The 17,577-nt window shown below is 40.3% G+C and overlaps 1 protein-coding gene across 6 annotated transcripts in view; it reads right to left on the bottom strand.

The window, feature by feature from the left end:
• Positions 1-17,577, bottom strand: part of LOC124265001 (endothelin-converting enzyme 1-like) — a 92,339-nt gene that overhangs the window by 23,260 nt on the left and 51,502 nt on the right. For 5 of the 6 annotated variants that reach the window (XM_046699779.1, XM_046699781.1, XM_046699780.1 and 2 more), the window contains 5 exons: positions 14,919-15,055; positions 10,750-10,940; positions 7,504-7,634; positions 2,351-2,527; positions 1,060-1,236 (listed from right to left, as the gene is read on the bottom strand). In XM_046699779.1, the coding sequence (XP_046555735.1) occupies positions 1,060-1,236; positions 2,351-2,527; positions 7,504-7,611 (462 nt within the window). In that variant the 5' untranslated portion in view covers positions 7,612-7,634; positions 10,750-10,940; positions 14,919-15,055. Of the gene's footprint in view, positions 1-1,059; positions 1,237-2,350; positions 2,528-7,503; positions 7,635-10,749; positions 10,941-13,106; positions 13,220-14,918; positions 15,056-17,577 lie in introns of those variants that run through there. The other variant, XM_046699784.1, reaches the window with a different exon arrangement.

The following is a 17,577-nucleotide window of genomic DNA, read 5'->3' as shown; positions in this document are numbered from 1 at the left end:
CAACACAGGAGAGACAGAGTCTGTTACAACACAGGAGAGACAGAGTCTGTTACAACACAGGAGAGACAGAGTCTGTTACAACACAGGAGAGACAGAGTCTGTTACAACACAGGAGAGACAGAGTCTCTGTTACAACACAGGAGAGACAGAGTCTGTTACAACACAGGAGAGACAGAGTCTGTTAGGAGAGACAGAGTCACAACACAGGAGAGACAGAGTCTGTTACAACACAGGGAGAGACAGAGTCTGTTACAACACAGGAGAGACAGAGTCTGTTACAACACAGGAGAGACAGAGTCTGTTACAACACAGGAGAGACAGAGTCTGTTACAACACAGGAGAGACAGAGTCTGTTACAACACAGGAGAGACAGAGTCTGTTACAACACAGGAGAGACAGAGTCTGTTACAACACAGGAGAGACAGAGTCTGTTACAACACAGGAGAGACAGAGTCTGTTACAACACAGGAGAGACAGAGTCTGTTACAACATAGGAGGGACAGAGTCTGTTACAACACAGGAGAGACAGAGTCTGTTACAACACAGGAGAGACAGAGTCTGTTACAACACAGGAGAGACAGAGTCTGTTACAACACAGGAGAGACAGAGTCTGTTACAACACAGGAGAGACAGAGTCTGTTACAACACAGGAGAGACAGAGTCTGTTACAACACAGGAGAGACAGAGTCTGTTACAACACAGGAGAGACAGAGTCTGTTACAACACAGGAGAGACAGAGTCTGTTACAACACAGGAGAGACAGAGTCTGTTACAACACAGGAGAGACAGAGTCTGTTACAACACAGGAGAGACATGATCTGTTACAACACAGGAGAGACATGATCTGTTACAAGAAAAGATGTATTATCAATTTGAGAAGTTAGGTATGTTTTTCAGGATATATCCATTAATACACTAATTTCTTACGTCTATGTTTATGAGATAAAAATGGATGTAATGTGTTCAAAATGTCCAAAAAACAGCTATGGATTGTTTTCTGTTTTCAGTAACACAAAAGCTGAACCTAAAACACTAAAACACAAGCGAAAGTATTATCACCTCTGCCAGACTTTTCTCAAGGTCATAGACTTTTGTCATTTTGTCCCGAGTAGAGTTATCTCCCCCTAAAAGCTCTCCCATCCGTGTCGAGAAGCCAAGGAAAGCTGTCTTGTACTTCTCTGTGTGGTTGCCGGTGTATTCCTCCCTCTCACCCAGAGTCAGCCCGCTCTGCTGGAACTGTAACAGGGGGGGATAATGTAACAACTCCTGTAACACAAGACCTTCATAATACAAAGACACAATAACAGTGTGCTTGTCTCATAGCCCCTGAACACATATTTTCTCTTCTTGCAACCCTCAATGAAGCAAGTCGAGATTTTCTTCAAGTTCTGAATCTCTCATCTCATAGGGGCTCCTTTTCAATTTAAAAGAATTATTTGTTTCTATCAAATTTATATATATTCAAAGACTAAGTGTTTGTAAAAGCGGTCTGTAAATAATTGAGACTGGACCAGACAATCCAGTGATCGATATCACAAGTTTCGATCTATGCAATTGGGACACCCGTATTAGTTGCCTTTTATGACAAACATGGGTTGCTGAAGACCAATTCTAACACAGATCTTCACGGGTTCACCATATACCGTATATTACCATAGATGAGCCGAATTTTGAGAACCGAAAAAAGCAGTCTGTAGAAGGGGGTCGGCTTATCTATGGGTTACACTTTCGTCAAATTTTTTTTCATGGGGTAAGAAAACGACATCGTGTTGCTTTGTGTGAACAAACAAACAAACAAGAGAAGACGACTTTGTCAGTTTTGATGTCAAATTTGCAATTAAACATCACTTGACAAGATTATTTACCTATTCAGTTCTAATTTGTTTTGCAATGTAATATCTTATATGCAGGGATTAAGATTACCGTGTGTATTTGTCTCGTATACAGAGCCGGAAATAGCAAACAGCTGTGCAGTGTACACGTTCCCCTACTGGTGATTTAGTTCAAACGTACCCGATAATATAACAAGAGGAACTCTGATGCAGTGATCTTTAAAAATATATTATCTGAATCTATTATTTTATCAAAAGAAATATACTGAGAGAAATAAATAAGGGATGACATGAAAGCACAAGTGTTCCTTTATTTCTTTCCAGGTTTCTTCACAAGCCTTGTATCGCATAGCTTGTGAAGAAACCTGGAAACAAATAAAGGTACACTTGTGCTTTCATGTCATCCCTTATTTTTATCCCTCAGTATATATTCTATTATTCTGTGTACAACACAGACTTTGGATGGGTGGTGAGGGGCCTGTTCTCTCTGAATCTCTGGGGACTGTTGATGGACTTACTGTGATGATGTTCTGATCACTGTGCATGTCATCCTGACCGACGGTCAAGTGGAAGAACGCTGGAAGGTTGAGCTTGTGTATGACCAACAGAGAGTCCAGGAAATTCCAGCTGGACTCCTGCCATGTCCCCGAAACAGGGTCAGAGGTCACTGTCCATGACCCCAACTGCTTGATCAACTGAAACAGTGAAATGTGAGTGAGTGAGTGAATGAGATAGATGAGTGAGTGAGTTATTACAGCACTTTCAACAATATTCCACCAATATCAGAGGCTCTTATAACACAAATGACCTTCACACATAGTACTAATGTAGAGAATCGAATGAGTGTTGTGGCTTCCGCGCTACTTGGAACAGTAGTCATTTACATCACAGCGAGTCAGCTTAATGTCAAGTCCAAATTGATTGATGTTTATAACTTCTCGTGAAAACCACATGCTCAGGAATGGTGCACAGAAACATAGAAACACAACAAGGGCCATTCCAGCATCATTCCTGATGCATTCAGACATCCAATCCCTTTTCATTCAGGCAATTCCTGATGTATTCATTAATTCAACTCCCACAGAAACTTTTGGCTTTGTTATTTTAATACCGGCAATATTCCAGCTATATGACAGTGGTGCAGAGCTCCAGATATGATTTAGCTCATGTTGGTACTGTACCCACTGTATTTTATTGGAGTGGGTATTATGAATGTTGAGTGGGTATTTCATTTTCCGCTACCCACTGCCTTCAAAGATGTGGGTATTTTTCAGTGATATTACTCACCTGACTATATGTCATTGAGTTTGATTACTGAGCAGGTATGTACTGCTTTACGTCATACCTAGGCAAAACCAACTTAAACATAATGGAAATGATTTCATAAATCATTCATTTACAATCAAGTCGACCATGCTAGCATTTTCACAATGACTGTAACTTAATCAACAGTTCAAAATATCACTGATATGTGTAACCATGGTAACCACTGTTCATGATAAGTTGCTGAGTGAACAAAAGTAAATTAAATCATCTTTGACAAAATAATAAAAACAAAGTGAGTATCGCTCAGCCTCTCGACAGACTTCAGATTAATTGCTCTGACACTTTACATGATTCCTTGTGTTATTAGCTAGGTATACGAGAACTTATAGTCCGTGTATGGTGATTAGGTGGGACTTCTGGATTTTGGCACTTTAGCCGAGGCTTGTATTCACTCTACAGTCTTCCTTTTTGTCTTTCCTCAGCCAGTGACGGATAGAGGAATGAGGGTCAAAATGAACTCAGAGATGGGCCTAGCATGCTTATTTTGAGGAGGACATCCAATGTTTTGGAACCAAGAGAAGCCCTGACTTAGTCTTCAGGACGGTTTTTGAGCACTGAAACTCATCTCACATTCAACACTGGTGAGTGGTATACAGAGTGCAATGGTGGCAGGATGGCACAGTTTGGCATGGCAGCTCTGTTGGGAAGAACCACTCTTTGCACAGCTGATCTAGTAGCAGCTGAGTATGTGCCAGTTATCAAACCTTTCAGCCTGGGCAACTAGTCAAGGAGTTGCTCATGGTCAAGTAGGGGACTAACGTGTTTCACATACTCAAGTCCTTCCTGAAGGTTACCATCTATCACCTTTACATCTTTCTGCAGGGCTACAGATAAAGGGCGTACAGGCGTAATGTACGCCTCAAAATCAAATAAGTCTGACATAATATAAGATTTCAAAGCGTGTCGTGTATGCGCACATAAATACTGCTGTACGCGTCTAACATTTAATTTCCGTGTGTATCGTGCAAATGGAAATCTATTTCGGATAAATACTTGTCAAGTTTCCTTTCTGAAACACGATTTGACACATGAGGAAACCCGACAGTAGGAATCCCTTAGCGTTGCCATGCAGCGATATCGTCACTATTTTTCGATTGGCTAAAAACTACACTGTTCCTATTTATATCTAGTCGGACCTGACATTTTAGCATCACACGCGTCAGCTCAGTTATTTCTCACGCATCTTCAAATACAAATACATGGTTGGAAATAGTGATCGATGAATAGTCCAGACAAACCACATCACCAACTCGCTCACACAAAAACATGTCAGTACTCCTTCAAAATTCTCAGTACACCTCCACTTGCAATATGATGTGTAAGTACACTCACACCCCCAAAAGTTATCTGGAGCCCTGTTTCTGGATGCCATACAAGTCACTGAGATGTGCAATAGCATCGTCTGACTCTTCATGAGATACACTGTTGACAGTGAGTGGCTCCACCACCTTTCTCATATCCATGAATATGGCACTGTCCTCCTCCTCCTTGAACCTGGACTCAGAGTCTGAAATTGTTCATCCATGGCTTGTGCATATACCAAGTCTTCCCCACCAACAGATGCTTTGTTGTCTTCAATTCAAATCCTTGCCTCCATTTGCTTCAAGCCCTGTCCATCTTGAACCTTCATGACTTCAACCTTAGACAGAGTTCCTTCAATCAGAGGCTTCAGCTCACTGAAGACAAGGTTTTGTTTCTGTAGGCTGCAGCTCAACACTGCCAGTTCTGTGTGGATATCAAGCATAAATGCTGTGACAAGTGCTACTTTGTAGCTGGCAAAGTACTTGTGCAGACCTATCACTACTGCATTTCTTTCAGCTGCAAACTTGGACAGTGTTGTGAGGACTGATTCATAACTTTCAAAGACTGCCTCCACAGCATTCTCCAGTCCCAGCCATCGAATAGAGCATGGTTCCTTCACAGTTAGTTCGGGTTCTTCCAACTGCTTCTGAATTTCTTTCAGTGAAAGTGTCCTACTGCTTGATGCAGTTATGAAATGGTGAAGTCCCTTAAATTTGTCTCTGAACTTCATTAGGTACTCATTTTCCTTGATTGAGTCAACACAAGCCAGGTTTAGCCTGTGAGCCACACCATGGGATTGTACACAGAAGGGTGAGTATTTTCCTTGATTGAGTCAACACAAGCCAGGTTTAGCCTGCTAGCCACACCATGGGATTGTACACAGAAGGGTGAGTATTTTCCTTGATTGAGTCAACACAAGCCAGGTTTAGCCTGTGAGCCACTTTGTACACAGAAGGGTGAGTATTTTCCTTGATTGAGTCAACACAAGCCAGGTTTAGCCTGTGAGCCACGCATAATGGGTTTGTACACAGAAGGGTGAGTATTTTCCTTGATTGAGTCAACACAAGCCAGGTTTAGCCTGTGAGCCACACCAATGGGATTGTACACAGAAGGGTGAGTATTTTCCTTGATTGAGTCAACACAAGCCAGGTTTAGCCTGTTAGCCACACCATGGGATTGTACACAGAAGGGTGAGTATTTTCCTTGATTGAGTCAACACAAGCCAGGTTTAGCCTGTGAGCCACACAATGGGTTTGTACACAGAAGGGTGAGTATTTTCCTTGATTGAGTCAACACAAGCCAGGTTTAGCCTGCTAGCCACACCATGGGATTGTACACAGAAGGGTGAGTATTTTCCTTGATTGAGTCAACACAAGCCAGGTTTAGCCTGTGAGCCACACAATGGGTTTGTGGTTTAAACATGGTTTAAACATATTTTTATTCCGTCAATGCAGAAACCTAGATGGGCGAACAAGCCTAGTGGCTTATATAAACGCCGCTCCAGTACACGGTTCCAATATAGCTGGATACATATTTGAAATAGACGGACAAGAAAAGAATAATACTGGGACAAAATTACACTCAGAAAAATGATTGAATAATAAATATTTATAAATATTTGGTTATGGTGTTGGTTATGGGATTGTACACAGAAGGGTGAGTATTTTCCTTTGATTGAGTCAACACAAGCCAGGTTTAGCCTGTGAGCCACACCATGGGTTTGTACACAGAAGGGGTGAGTATTTTCCTTGAATTTGTTACCCTGCATCAGTTCGCTTTGCCCATCATAGCTGCAGGGCCATCCGTCGACAGTGACACACATTTGGTCAGGTCTATACCCAACTTCTGGAACTCCGCTGCCACACAGTTAACACTAGTATGGGCACAACCATCATCAATAGGCTCATTACACAAACACTTGGTGACAGGTTCTCCTGCTTTCACAAACCTAATACATACGCTTCAACGTTTCAAAACAGTCACATCTGTACTTTCATCAAGCATGATTGCAAATACCACAGATGAATTAATGTCATTCACATGGGTCTTTGTCAGTACATGGCAAATTGATTTCTGTATTTCTGTAACAGTTGTCCAACTGAGATTCTTGTATTTCACATTAAGTCCGTTCTTAGACTGCAACACCAACCATCCATTAAGTTGTTCAGATGGGCACTCTGATTTGGCAGCATACTACACGGTGTTAAAAAAAATCTTGACGTCATTGAAACAACTATCCACATTATCCTTAATTTCAATTAAGTTTTCATCAAGAATATCGCATTTCCTTTCTCTCTCTCGATGTCGCGAACTAGCATTTTGTGTTCTATTAACTTTCATTATGTCTGATAATGCTAGAAATCTGTATGCTCTGTGTCCTTCTGAAGCCCATTCACTTTTTGATAGACAACTGAGATCTTGCCGATTGACAGTTCATACAACACAACTTCATTTCATTTTGATGAGTTTCTTTGACAGTTGTTTGTTTTACCATGCCGGGATGCCATGTTTGTTGATAACAACTATGGGGTTCGTGAGACGAGCGATTTGATTGGATGATATTTTTAACTGGACCAATTAGCGTCGCGATGGCAAAATATATAAGCTGCATTTGCGATATTGCTCACAGAAAGTGCTAACACAACCTGTCAACACAAACAATAGCAATTCATGTCTTTTGCAATACGCCGACGATTTTTAGAAATATATTCCGTACCCAAATGTTAAACCTTTTGCGTATCCAACATTTTTCAATGCGTAATTGGTACACAACAAGTATGTTTCTATGCATATTTTCCCCAAATACGCAGCTTATCTGTGCCTCTGACTGGTCTGTAAATAATCAAGTCTGGACCAGACAATCCAGTGACCAACAGCATGAACATCGATCTATGTAACTGGGATACCATGACATGTGTCAACCAAATCAGCGAGCCTGACCACCTGATCCCGCTAGTGGCCTCTGATGACAAGCATGGGTTTCTACAGACCACTTCTAACCTGGATCATCACAGGTACCTACAGAAACCATATATGAAGTTACCTCAAGAGCTGGAACAATGCCCAGACTCTCCACTGCCTGCTTGTCCATGCAGCTCTTGTAATAGGTCTTGGCTTTGGCGACAGATGTTGAATTCTTCCCTTTGTACATGGTTTCCTTGGAGTCGAGGATCTGGCAACAAATAACGGCAGTGTTATAGCAGAGCTCGATCAATATGATTCCCCTGAACATACCTGGTGACTACAGTAAACTAATACATGAACTGAGTGATAGAGAATACTACACGAGGTCTCATTACATCCGAATTATACGAAACGAGTGTCCTTCCCCAGATAACATAGGAAGGTCACGAGTTTCGTATAATTCGTATGTAATGAGACCGAGTGTGGTATTTTATTTATTACCCACGTCTTACATGCATTAAATTGACAAAAAAGCGTATTTTTGTTATGTTTTCAGTTTCAAACCGAAACCGGTTTTATAAAGAGGTTGCAGAAGAGTTTTATACTGTAGTACAATATTTGCATGACATCACACTGTAATGACTTCACTGCCTTGGTAACCGACGTCACGATGCATGTCAGTTGTCATCGCCTCGTACAGCCTCCTACAGTAAACTACTCCGTAGCACCCCGTTTCTTGGATTCCAGTTGCTTCATTCGGCTAACATCACTGGTGGAAACATTGCGCTTTATGTTTTTCGACGGATATAATGTCTCAGTTCGACTCACAAATAAACAGCAACACGGCAACGTTAGCAATGTTTACATTCCCACAATGCATGTAAGTTGTAGAATGAATGAAATCAAGTGCGTTTGTTATGAATGAAAAATAGTTCCGTCACAAACGCGACCTAATTGAGAGGCCATCATCGGTTATCAAATCAAATCGTTAGAATCTCAGGTCAGGTCGTAACAACACAGGTCAGCTGCTATATACGACACTCGTTTGACGTACAAGATTAGTATGCAACTACCCATACGTTGACCTCGTGGGTAATAAAGTTTAGTTTTACATCACTTTTAACAATATCACAGCAATATCACAGCTGGTGACATTGGAATTGGGTCTCACATATAGTACCCATGTGGGTAATGGAACCCTGGTCTTCGACGAGACAAGTGAACGCTTTAACCATTAGGCTACCCACCCCTATACATTGAATAAAACTAGCAATAGTACTTTTTCAATAGACTGATGTTCTCATTTACGTATCATCAGATAGCACAAACTTTCATATTTTCTCGAAAGAAACCCAATCCTTTCAGGCCTGACCGTTTTAATTCTTGTTTTACGGATTTTTCTCCTCAGAAAACTTAAAGGTAGGAGGGAATTTAAAAAAATAATAAATCAAGACATATTCTTTCTAAAAACTAAAAGTATTTTACTGTTGGTAATTTATGAAGTGTATATGGGGCAAAAAACAATCTGAAAAATATTTTCCTGCAAGTTTACATTTTTGTCCAATAAAGACATTAGAAATTTTTTTGAGCCGGGAAAAATAATTTTTCTCTTTCTTATTCTTGAAAAATATGACCGGTAGGATCCATAAAACAAGAAATGAAATTGGTCTGGCCTAAATAATTAATTACTGTAAACTATGAGGGACCAATCAATTACTTTGTTGTAACCATTGTTGTATACAATGTATAACAAGTGTTTATGACTAGAAAACCCACAGTATGTTGTATCCCATCAGTCAGTTTATCCATCCATCAGTTTATCCATCCATCCATCAGTTTATCCATCCATCCATCAGTTTATCCATCATCAATCAGTTTATCCATCCATCCATCCATCATTTTATCCATCCATCCATCAGTTTATTCATCCATCCATCCATTAGTTTATCCATCCATCCATCAGTTTATCCATCCATCCATCCATCAGCTTATCCATCCATCTGTTTATCCATCCATCCATCAGTTTATCCAATAGTTTATCCATCCATCCATCAGTTTATCCATTAGTTTATCCATCCGTCAGTTTATCCATCCATCCATCAGTTTATCCATCCATCCATTAGTTTATCCATCCATCCATCAGTTTATCCATCAGTTTATCCATCAGTTTATCCATCCATCCATCCATTAGTTTATCCATCCATGTTTATCCATCCATCCATCAGTTTATCCATCATCCATCCATCCATTAGTTTATCCATCCATCCATCAGTTTATCCATCAGTTTATCCATCCATCCATTATCCATCCATGTTTATCCATCCATCCGTCAGTTATCCATCCATCCATCCTTCCATCAGTTTATCCATCCATCCATCCGTTTATCCATTCCATCCGTTTATCCATTCATCAGTTTTATCCATCCATCCATCAGTTTATCCATTAGTTTATCCATCCATCAGTTTATCCATCCATCCATTAGTTTATAACAAGAAGACAAAGTCATCAATATCCCTAACAATGGCAAAATACTCTTCATTATGTAGGGGTGGTGGGGTAGCCCTGAGGTTAAAGCGCTCGTCGTCCACCGAAGACCGGGTTCGAATCCCCACATGTGAAGCCCATTTCTGGTGTCCCCAAAAACTCTTCCAAACTCAGTCAGAGTCAGTCATGATTATGTCTACGAGTTATGACTATGTCAAATATTTAGGTGTGTATATAGAAAAGTGGAAGGAGAGTATTGAAAGGTTTTAAAAGTTCTGCTCCAGAAAGGAGTCTAAGTCAAACTTGTTGCCATGGAAATGCCAAAAGTATTTTATTCAGAATTCCAAAACTACACAACGGCACCAGTACTACGCCAGACCAATCTATGTGTCAAGTTTGGTGAAGAAATAGAGAACGGTTTTAGAGTTCTGCTCCAGAAAATAGCACAACCACCAATTTCAGGCTAAGTCAAACTTGTTGCCATGGAAACGCCAAAAATATTTTATTCAGAATTCCAAAACTACCAAAAGGCACCAGTACACCACCAGATCTATCTTTGTGCCAATTTGGTGAAGAAATAGTGAATGGTTTTAGAGTTCTGCTCCGGAAAAGAGCACTACCACTAATTCCTTTCTAAGTCGAACTTGTTGCCATGGAAATGCCAAAAATGTTTTATTCAGAATTCCAAAACTACCAAAAGGCACCAGTACACCACCAGATCTATCTATGTGCCAAGTTTGGTGAAGAAATATTGAACGGTTTTAGAGTTCTGCTCCGGAGAAGACAAATGTGCACGAACGGATGGACGGACAGACGCACGCACACACGCACGGACAGAGTCCATTTTAATACCCCCCGCAAAACGTGTTGCTGGGGATAATAAGCTGCAGTTTTACTCACCTTTTCAAAGGGCCTTGTTTTTAGTCTCCACTTCTTGGAAGGAGCCATATTTGGCTTTGTCAGGGGGATAAGTGTGTTGTGCTCCCATCCCCACATGCATATTCATAGAAGTTCTCACAGGGGTCTTGTGTTGTGTTTCATCAAGGAGGTGATGTAGGCACTGGTGGACACACACTCTGGTGTTGTGCAGACCTGCAATACAAGCATGGAGCAGTGTTTGAAATTGTTTCCAAATTTTGCTAGCCAGTCAGGCTAGCTGTGCCTGAAAGTTACTAGCCCACAAAATAATTCACAAGCCCGAAATTTGAAATGTAGAAACTAAGTGAAAGATTACAAAAATAGATGAGAATATGATATTGTCAGCATGACATGGGTTACATCATTAAGCTGCTAATATGATGAGCATTTTAATCAGGCCATACTCTTGCATGATTAAGAGTGTATTATAACTAAGCAAGTCGTAGAGAGTGATATATTTACAAAATGACCCCATGAAAATTCACTAGCTAATCAGGCCAGTGACTGTGGAGATTTACTGGCCCTACTCAATTTTTACTAGCCACTGGCTGGCGGTCCAGTTGCTAATTCGCACACTGGAATGGAGTGAGAGTCTAGAGGGTTTTACCTCAACTCACAAACATGGGGGTCCCAGGAAGCCCCAGTTATTAGTTTTAAGGGTCCTTGCAGACAATACAAGGGTCCTTTTAGGTGTAGATAATTTCTTAGTGTCAGGAATGAATCACTGATCATATGGACTAATGGTTGAAGTGATGCAGGTAACTGCTATGAAAGAAACAACCAAACATCTAGTTAAGTCATAGATGTGTTGTGGGAAGGATAACAATATATGGACTATAGTTTGGCATGAAATGCATGTGGACCCGTTTTTTTTAAAATATCTCTTCATCCAATGACTCAGTCGATCTCAAACTGTGCAAGTGGATGTTTTGTCAGACAACCTAATCACATTGTAAATCACCAATTTTATGCATTTGTAGTAAAGAATCTGTCTATGTAACTGTCAACAAAATAAACAGCAGAACGCAGACGGCTTGCAGAGGGAGGGAGCCAATGACCTGTATCAGCGGCAGGGAGAACATAGCCTTGCTTGAAGAGGGCAACTGACCTATTCAGGAGGAACTGGGTCTTTGATCTTTCACCTAGTCAGAGTCTTTCACCTAGTCAGAGTAAAGAGGGTCTTTGATTTTTCCATGCAGCCTGTGTTAAATGTGGTGTTTAGAGTATGTGCTATTCTTATCATGACAGGTCATTCAAAGTCGTCTCTGGCCTTATTAGCTGAGATTACCGGACAGATAAACATTTAATGAAACTATGGACCAGTGGCTGAAGTGACACAACGGCTGCTAGAATGTTGCAAATATGCATACACACTTTTCACGATGTGTGCCAACAGTTTGTATTTGTTTGTGTGTGTGTTTTGTTGACACTGCACTCAGCAACTTGCCAGCAATACGATGGGAGCTTGTTCATATTTGGAGCGCAACAGTGCAGTGGTTAAGGCGTCTGTCTATCACTCTGGAGGACCAGGTTCAATCCCTAGTGGAGCCACCATGGTTCGTGTCCTGAGGTGGGCACATTTGCATAGTATCCTTGGATAAGATACTTGGATTCCACATTGTCTCCGTTCACCCAGCTGTAAACTGGGTACCTGTGAGGATGTGCCGGCAATGTGAATGTTTAGTTCATCGCGCCTGACAGACAGCATGGCTGTATGCTCCCCAGGGAGTTGATAAACGTATGGGATAGAACGATGGTGTCCTATGACCGGGGATAGTAATGTACGTACTGCCATGGGCAGGTAATGTTCCTGCATATCAGCGCCATACAAGCGTACTGTTACTATTACTATATTTGCGTGATCCAGTGATCCATAGATCAACACAACTGTGACACAATAACATGCAATCAACCACCTGATCCTTTCAATCACCGTGTCGTAAGAGACAAACGGGATCCGGTGGTCAGACTCGCTGACTTAGTTGACACGTCATCGCATCCCAACCGCGTAGGTCAATGCCCATGCTGTTGATCACTGGATTGTCTGATCCAGACTCGTTTTTTTACAGACCGCTGCCATTTAGCTGGAATATTGCTGAGTGCGGTGTTAACAAACGAACAAACCTATCACATATATCACAAACATGGAGGGTGATGGGGTAGCCTAGAGGTTAAATTGTTCGCTCGTCGAAGGCCCAGGTTCGATTCCCCTCATGGGTACAATGTGTGAAGCCCATATCTGGTGTCCCCCGCATGGTGATGTTGCTGTAATATTTCTAAAATCGGTGTAAAACCATACTCACTCACTGATAGACTTGGACAAGGGATTAAATCACAAACCTTGCACTCATCGGCTGGTACAGCCCCAGCTATCAGCACATGGAACAACAGGACGACTTTCATTTTACCATGTACACTGGCAACAGGTCTCCCTGTTCACTCTTGTCAGGAGTGGCAGCTATTAATGACGGCACAATATCCACACAGGGTGCTATCTGACTCTGATTGGCCACTTACCATTTCCTGGTGTAATTGCAGCAGAGGGTCATTACTGTCTGATTACGTAGATGTAATCGTAAATCCCATGACAAATGGAATCAGTAACATGTGGTATCTCAACATTGTGTATGAGCGGAGTGGTGTTGGGTCTATGTACAGTTTTGTTTAATAGTGACTTTTGTAGTGACAACATGGCATTAGGCCAGACCAATTTAATTTTATGTTTTACAGATCTGCCGGTTGTATTTTTTCAAGGATAAGAAAAAAATAAATAAATTAATTTTCCCCGCTCAAAAAATAAAATTTTAATACTTTTGTTGGCCAAAAATGTAAATGTGCAAGAAAATGGTTTTTAGATTGTTTTTTTGCCCCATATACACTTCATGAACTTCCAAAATTAAAATACTTTTAGTATTTAAACAGAATATTACTTATATATTTTTTTCTCCTGCCTTTAGATTTTCTCAAGACAAAAATCTGTATAACAAGAAATAAAATTGGTCTGGCCTTATGAGAATATTTTTTTTTACGGAGGTCTGACACAGGAATATCATATATTGTTATCAGAAAATATTTTATATTTATACATAGGGAAAATATTTTGGTCTACAGGTTGTCAGACAATCAGAACCAGAAAAATATGTTTTGTTTCAAAAGAACATCACATTTTGCTTCAACTGAAAATACTAATTTTGCTACATAGATGCATATTGTGGTTGTATGAAGATTGTGATAATGTACATTTGTACAATTACACATGACATGCGTTCACAGGATTTCAGATTTATTGAACATTAGAAGGGGATGGTTCAGTCCAGCACAGATCTCTCTTCACTGAATTTTAGATTAATCTCTCTTCACAGGATTTCATACTTATTGAACATTACAAGGTGACGGTTCAGTCAGGGGTGGAAATAACTTTAAAACTGCTAGTGTACTCCGGTACAGTGGCACATGTAAAATCACTTGCCCTGATAATTTTTCCACTATACCGGCCGTTTTCTTGTTGATTTTTTAAATAAACAACATAATTAACATTGGAATATCAACTGGACACTGGTACAGTGTGATATACAAATTTGCTTGCCCGACAGAAAAAAACACTGGACTCGGGTGTTGGGCAATGGGTTATTTCCACCCCTGTCAGTCTAGGACAGATCTCTCTTCACTGAATTTGAGATTTATTGAACATTACAAGGGGATGGTTCAGCCTAGGACAGATCTCTCTTCACTAGACTTGACATATAATATTAAACATTACAAGCGGATGGTTAAGCCTTGGTCAGATCTCCATTCATTGAATTTCATACTTATTAGGTTCAGTCTAGGTCCGATCTCCCTCCACTAGATTTGAAATTTATTGAACATGAGGTCGGAGAATGGGAAGATCTGGTTTTGGGAATATTTTGGCCAGCTACAACAAGCATAGCATTAGACACACGCTACATTCTATCCAAACAGTGAGTGAGTGATTTTACGCCGCTTGTAGCAATATTCCAGCAATATCACAGCGGGGGACACCAGAAATGGGCTTCACACATTGTACCCATGTGGGGAATCGAACCCGGGTCTACGGCGTGACGAGCCAACGCTTTAACCACTAGGCTACCCCACCGCCCCTTCAACAGTGACAAGAGAGGACGTGACACTCACCTCCAATTTCTTTGTGGAGAAGTGTTGCCATGCTATAAAGATGACCAGGGCGACGATGATGAGGAACGATGTGATGGCAATGGCCTTGAGTTTGCAGTCTCCGGAACTCTTGGATTTGGGTTTCTTGTTGAGAGTGTCTGCAACCAGAGAAAGACATCATGCAGTTTCCACACAAATCAAGTCTGCACGCAGCCACTTGTCGACAACAGAGTAAGGTAAAACCCTGTTTAGTCGTTACCTCGGCTGAAATATGCTGTAAGTGAAAACATACATGAAGGGAAGGTTAGAAACTATGTTCTGGCCCAAGGACCCCAATAAATCAATATTCCTTTAAGGTCTTGCAACATTTTGATAAACTTTGCAGAAGTTCTGCAATATGATGATGCTAATATCTCCCTTTGAGCATCATCAACTGCCTGCATCGTTTTAGAGGATAGAACATCTCCATCTGCTTCACGTCAAAGATGTTCTTGGAAGGTACTCATTGTTACACTGCCTGCACCTAATACCTGATGGATAATTATCAGATTATCAAATGCCTCATCCACTCCTTGTCTCATGATGCTGATCACTGGATTGTCTGGTCCAGACTCGATTACATGTATTTACAGATGGCAAATTGCTGTAACTTCTCGGGAATTACAGTAATACCTTTAGAATGAGTTATTGCTGAAAGTTGCAGCTGATTTGGAAGCTGAGTCAGGTAATGTCACATTTTGTTTGCCTACCATTCTGGAATGTTCCACATTATTTTATCCATATCACTGCTGGTTTGACTACACCTGAGTACAGCTTTAAACCAAGAAGCAAACCAAACCAAAACTTCTATTCTCCAACTGTCAAAGATGTTCAAAGAAGGTACTAAACACACAGGAAGAATACGTTACAGTTCTGCCTGACACTAACAATATTCATCAGATCCACACACATGACAATATCACCCCTATTTTTTGTCCAGTACATATTATCATATGCCCCTATCCCCTCTTTTGTATCCTCTCTTCATATCCCCGCTCTTATTTCTTCCATTATCTGATATACTGGGGTTGAAGGAGAAAACAGTATTAAAGCGTTCTGTGATATTTACAGATGTACATCTCCAGTAGCTGCCATAACATGAAAATAAGTTTTCAGGAAAATGCACGACTTGGACACCAATCAGTGCCGGCAGTCGTGCTTGAAATGGACATGTAAATTGCGGAACCAAAACTTAATTGATGATAACAAAGAATAAGGCATAAGTAATTCCATGCTTCAAAATCAATTAATATTTCTAAATGTAGGTTTTCCAAATCAACAGGTCTATGTTAATTAACATTAATTTATACCTGTGCTCAGATCTTCTTTTGTCGAGTTGCAGGCAATGGACATTTTCTGTCAGAAGTGTCCATATGGGACTTCATCTTCGAAATAAGGCGCCTTTTACGACAAGCATGGGTTACTGCAGATCAATTCTAACCTGGATCTTCATGGGTGTCAAATTCAAAGATTGCAGCTGTCCAGATTGGATGCCCAACTTGTATTGACTTTTCTCTTTCCAAGCATGACAGTGAGTTATAATCTAACATCGCATCATCTTTGTTTCAGCCATACATCGAAACACAAAGTCATACTTGAAAGCAAATTTATATACACATTTTAGCATTAAAACATTATTTACAACATAAAACATGGGCTATAACAAGTTGCATGCAGCCAGAAATATATCATGCATGATGCATTTTTGCTTTATTATTACAGCATTTGGACCTAGGCAATTTACCTTTATGTGTTTATATTATTTAATAAATTTCACTCTAAATTTCCCTTAAGTATTATGTATATAAATTTTGATGGATACAATCCTTCAGTGCATTATGTCACATGACTTATGCATCTGCTGCCTTCTGAATTAAGGGACATTGAAATTGAAATTGAAAAATGATAATGATTAAAATTAACCTTTTTTATATTTTACTCTGTACATTTCCACACATGGACGGCTAATTTATGCAAGTTCTGGTACATGTACAAATGTAGGTCACTTAATGATGGGTTGGTAGCCGTGTTGTCCATCGTCACATGATCATTGTGGTACCAGACTCCCTACAAACGAAGCGCCTGCTGAGAGTGTCGTGATGTTAATTAGTGTTGGGACTTACTTGCTCGCCTATCCAGGTTTCAGTTTTGTGAAATAAAAATATGTTTAAACTATTAGTGTTGGGAATTGGTTGAAATATCACAATTGATGAATGGTTGATTACCAACGAAGAATCCTCTCAAATAATTGGTTAGGGTCATTTTTCAGATCTTCCTGCTCACCATCCCAGAGATGAAGCTACAAGTGACTTGTGACACAATAAATCCATTCCACTGTTTGTTGATTCAGAAAATGTTAAATATGCTCACCCATCTGTAGGGGTGGGCGATAATACTGGTTAACCGGTATATTGCAATTAGAACTTCACAATATGATATATTGCGGTACACTTTTTGCAAACCAGTTCACCCGATATGATCAGCAATTTCCGTGACCATGATCGGTAATTTTCGTGATGTAGTAAAAAATACTAATAACATTTGTATTTCATGTATATTATTATACATTAATAGTTTTGAGAATGTTTATTTGTCAATCACATCTGAGTCCTGACAGTGGCCAGTGGCATTGTTTTAAAAG

The sequence above is a fragment of the Haliotis rubra genome, unplaced genomic scaffold (genome assembly GCF_003918875.1).
Source record: "Haliotis rubra isolate DU_JTF1 unplaced genomic scaffold, ASM391887v1 Scf955, whole genome shotgun sequence".
Lineage (NCBI taxonomy): Eukaryota > Metazoa > Mollusca > Gastropoda > Lepetellida > Haliotidae > Haliotis > Haliotis rubra.
This window is presented reverse-complemented; position numbering and strand designations above follow the sequence as displayed.